We start from the raw sequence: 4,734 nt of genomic DNA, 5'->3' as shown, positions 1-4,734 counted from the left end.
GTCCAGACTTTTCCCATGTCTTTGTTTCTCCCCTTGAGTAGCTCTTCTCATCACAGACTCCCCTTTAGTGTCTTGGTGTGGTCTCTTGTGCTGGATTTTTAACTATTTTTAAACTTGACATCTTGTAAGTGTTTGAACATTATTTTAGTTCACACCATGTTAGAAAGTTGTCAAATTCAAAGCTTTCTGTAGTGTAGATCAAGGTTAGGCATTCCCAGAGCTTAATTTCTGGGCTGACTTAAAATAAAAACCATAACCTTTTAAATTACTGTGAATCTGTAAAATTAAGTTAAACATAAGTTGGCTCGGTTGAAGTTATGCTTCGTTGTGACATGAGCATATATATGAAACGTCCAACAAAATCATTAACTCTCCCAAAATTGCTTTCATCATCATTTACCCTTTGAGACATGAAATCAGCAGTGTCAATGTGTGTTTGTGCCGGTGTGCATGTGTTTACATGTTTTAACAGCTAACATAATGTTAACCTGCATTTGTTACTGTCTGTGTGGCTGGACAGGAAGAGCAGCATGCCAACACATCAGCCAACTACGATGTTGAGCTCCTGCATCATAGAGACGCTCATCTGGAGTTCTTCAAAAGTGGTGGGTTAATAACAACACTTGAACAGGATCCTCAGATTATACTTTGAACTAAACACTTGTATGTTGAGTGATTACATAATTTAATGTTATTGTTTTATCATGACCAAGGACAATGGGTTTGTTTTTATACTTGATCTTTTTGAAAGTTTACTGTTTTAACTATAAAACTGAATAGATTGTAATTTTTCATTGGTGCAGGAGACCTGCATATGGCTGGCACCAGCACACGAGAAAACGGACTCAAAGAGACAGTAACACTGAAATGGTGCACTCCACGAACCAACAGTGTAGGTGGGTACGATCAGCTGACAGAGTAAACTAAGAGTCATGACATTGAAAGAGCATAAAGATCTGTTGAGAGAAACATCTCAATTGCCACTTTGGTTTTGTAATATAAGATGCCCGAGTTATTTGCATATATTTGTGCTTTGTTTTTGTGTCAGAGCTGCATTACTGCACAGGAGCGTACCGCATCTCACCCACAGATGTTAACAGTCGACCCTCATCATGTCTGACAAACTTCCTCCTTAATGGTAAACTGCACTAAATGTAAATCTCTTCAAAACTTGTGTGGAGTTTTTTATCTTTTTGTTTTTGATGATGCTTAATTTTCTGATTGACCAGGTCGATCAGTGCTTCTGGAGCAGCCCAGGAAGTCAGGGTCAAAGGTCATCAGCCACATGCTCAGCAGCCATGGTGGTGAGATCTTCTTGCACGTGCTCAATAGCAACCGCTCCACCCTGGAGGACCCGCCCTCTATCAGCGAGGGCTGTGGAGGGCGAGTGACAGATTACCGCATCACAGTGAGTTCACCTCCACACAGTGGTTTTTGATGTGATGTTTACAGACTGACATGTCTGTCATAGGGGTTCTCCAACCCTGGTCCTCGAGAGCTACTATCCTGCATGTTTTAGATCTATCCCTCTTCCAACACACCTGATTTAAATGATAGGCCTATCATCAAGCTCTGCAGAAGCCTGATAACGACCATCAGGTGTGCTGGAAGAGGGAAACATCGAAAACCTGCAGGATAGTAGCTCTTGAGGACCACAGTTGGTGACCCCTGATGAATAGTATGATTATTGCGGTATGATTTACGGTTTATAAAGTGTGGCTTTAATAGTAACAAAATTTTTCTCATTTTCAGGACTTTGGTGAATTTATGAAGGAGAACCGTCTGACTCCTGTTTCGGAGTCCGCCCATGATCCTTCTGGGAAGTTCCCAGCAGAAAGGGCCAAAGCTCAGCTGGAACGACACACCCGCTATTGGCCAATGATCATCTCTCAGACCACTATTTTCAACATGCAGGCAGTAAGCAACAATTGGAGACACAGATTTGTCTGGATTTGTAAAGATTTTTATCATACAATTCACACTTTGTTAAAATTATTTTGTTGAAAATGTTTAAAGAATAAGACAACAATGACTTGAAAGTAGGCACCTCCTTGTAATCACGTATTTTCATTCTTGAGTGTTTTTTTTTTTTTTTTTTCTTTTTCCACTAGGTGGTGCCACTGGCAAATCTAATAGTGAAAGAGACTCTGACTGAGGAGGATGTTCTAACCTGCCAGAAGACAGTTTATAACCTCGTTGACATGGAGAGAAAGAATGACCCTCTTCCTATCTCTACTGTAGGATCCAGAGGCAAGGGCCCCAAGAGGTATGAATCCTATCTATATATGTATGTACAGGGTTAGCACAGGGTCTTAAAAAGTCTTAAAAGTCTTGAATTTACAAATCTGCATATAATACCATAAAAAAGTATTTTATAGGTATTAGATCTGATATGGGAGGTCTTAAGTCATGTTGCTATAAATGTGTTTAAATGTGTCTGTTAAATGTCCAAGCTGCAAAGAAAGTAACGTTAGTCGACTCGGTTCCATCTATTCCAACCCAACAATTTATATTGAAATTGGAAACCAACTGTTGTGAACTTGGCAGCCCCCATTGAGAAATGACTTGGAACGGTGGGAATCGAGGCGTTGCTGTAAATAAATACATTTTCTAAAGTCTACAAGTCACAAATTTTTGCCAGTATGGCTGTGAAATGGGCATTAAATTCTGTTCTAAATGGTCTTAAAAAGTCTTAAACTTAACTTGTAGGAACCTATAGGAACCCTGTATATAGGATAGTTTAGACTGGAGTCTATAACTGTCTGATTGGAAGCAAGAACAACCCGTTTGAAAGAAACCAGGGTTGTTGACTGTTTTGTTTTATTATTACCAGAGATGAGCAGTATCGCATCATGTGGAACGAATTGGAAACATTAGTGAAAACTCATGCAGGAGCCAGTGACAGACACCAGCGGGTTCTCGACTGCATTGTCGCCTGCCGCAGTAAACCTCCTGAGGAAGAGGAAAGGAAGAAAAGAGGGAGGAAGAGGGAGGAAAGGGAAGACAGAACGGAGAAAAATGGCAGCAAAGACACAGACGACAAAAGCTGGCAGGACTCAGAGAGGTACTGACCTGTCTGTATTTAACACAAAGAAAATACAGTATTGCCTAAATCTACTGGCAAAAATAACTGTCTTCTCTCACTGTTAATGTCATGGCTGAAGGTTGAAGGGTCTGCTAGACAAAGAAGATCAAGAGGCTGAAGTGATCAAGGATTCCCCCGACTCCCCAGAGCCGCTCAACAAGAAGCCACGCCTGTCCACAGAGGAGGCCCAACCTCCAGAGAGAGCAAAAGGTACCGACTGCCATCAGACTTTATTTATTTCAGCCAAATTATGGTAAAATCATAGATGAAAAGATAAACAATAAATAATTTTTTTCATGACAGAGTGAACAGAACAAATGACTTGCAGTGTGGTCTGACGCCACTTCCATATGTACTCCTGAGTCAGATACAGATCACATTAGATCTTTTCAATGTGTCCAGTGCAAACAGTCATATCAGAATTGATGCATCTGTGTCATTTTAAGTAGAGAGTTGTAGCAACTCTGCATTGGGGAAGTCATGAACATGTTTTAAAGTGGTTTTAGTGTCATATACATGAACCATGCAATAAAATTAATCTAAATAATATATAATGGTAAAAGACCAACGGGGACCTTATTACTGCACAATGAACATTGAGAATACATTTATTTTAGCTTAAAAGTAAAGTTTTAAATGCACAACTTTTATTTTGTTGTGTAGTATTTTCACTATGTATTGAAATTCTCTCTTGAAAAAATGTTTGGATTCATTCATTTAATTTTATCCCTTACACTTAGAAAACATTTTAAATGGATTTGTAATTAATTACATTTATTTAAATTTCTTTGGTTGAAATGAATGTCTGAAGTCTTGCTCCTAACAGTATGTACGGAAAATGGAGTTTATTTATCATTTTGTCATTATCACTGTAGGTCCAGTGTCACTTCTCTCCATGTGGACCAATCGCATCACCACAGCCAACTCCAGGAAGCACCAAGAGTTTATTGGCAGAATGAGCTCTGTCAACGACAAGTTTGAGTTGTACCAGCACCTCAAAGATGAGAATGGGTGTGTCCCTGTGGTTTTAGTTAATCTGACATAAATCATGTAGAAGAGTCTTCTTGTAATGTGTTTTATCAGTCACAGTTTAAGCTTCAGGTTTTATGCATTCATTTGAATGTTTTCTTTTTTTCAGGATGGATGTTCATGAAAATGGAAAGGCCACCAGATGATGTTTCCACAGATTCACTGCTTCACTCTTTCCCTGGACATCACGGACCACAATGTTTTCCAGACTTTCAGTCTCTACAAAATCTGGATATCCAAATAAATTACAAAGTGAACTCTAATGAGGAATTTATACATTTTTTTTACCCAAGATTTTGTAGATATTGTTCACATATTGTGTAACACAATAAACACTCTGTAGAAAACTTTGGTGTGGCTTTAGCCCAAATCGTATTGAATGTGCATTCAATAAATGAGATGTTTTGCTATAGGCTGTATTTGTACTGTTTTCATTGTTAGATGTTTGAGAATTTGTGTTTTGGAGCATAAGGCTGTAGTGCCTTGTCAGGAACTCCTTGGTGACCGGCTGAGGGAAGAGGCTGTTCGTCCTCTTGCGTAAGATTAATCCACAGTCTAAGTGGTGGAGGAGGTAGTTCAGGCAGGAATAGTGGAGGCCGCCTTGGCTTTATGGCGCTTGA

General features: G+C 39.4%; 1 protein-coding gene across 2 annotated transcripts in view; it reads left to right on the top strand.

Annotated features, from left to right (window-relative positions):
- Positions 1-4,527, top strand: part of ints13 (integrator complex subunit 13) — a 9,984-nt gene extending 5,457 nt beyond the window's left edge. For both annotated transcript variants that reach the window (XM_030149456.1, XM_030149455.1), the window contains 10 exons: positions 521-605; positions 804-896; positions 1,049-1,138; positions 1,230-1,408; positions 1,753-1,917; positions 2,112-2,266; positions 2,834-3,064; positions 3,165-3,295; positions 3,961-4,096; positions 4,224-4,527. In XM_030149456.1, the coding sequence (XP_030005316.1) occupies positions 521-605; positions 804-896; positions 1,049-1,138; positions 1,230-1,408; positions 1,753-1,917; positions 2,112-2,266; positions 2,834-3,064; positions 3,165-3,295; positions 3,961-4,096; positions 4,224-4,260 (1,302 nt within the window). In that variant the 3' untranslated portion in view covers positions 4,261-4,527. The remainder of the gene's footprint in view (positions 1-520; positions 606-803; positions 897-1,048; positions 1,139-1,229; positions 1,409-1,752; positions 1,918-2,111; positions 2,267-2,833; positions 3,065-3,164; positions 3,296-3,960; positions 4,097-4,223) is intronic.
- Positions 4,528-4,734: the final 207 nt, after the last annotated feature.

Source organism: Sphaeramia orbicularis, chromosome 12 (genome assembly GCF_902148855.1).
Source record: "Sphaeramia orbicularis chromosome 12, fSphaOr1.1, whole genome shotgun sequence".
NCBI classification, from domain to species: Eukaryota; Metazoa; Chordata; class Actinopteri; order Kurtiformes; family Apogonidae; genus Sphaeramia; species Sphaeramia orbicularis.
Note: the sequence above shows the minus strand (reverse complement) of the source record. Positions and strands in the feature narration are given on the sequence as shown.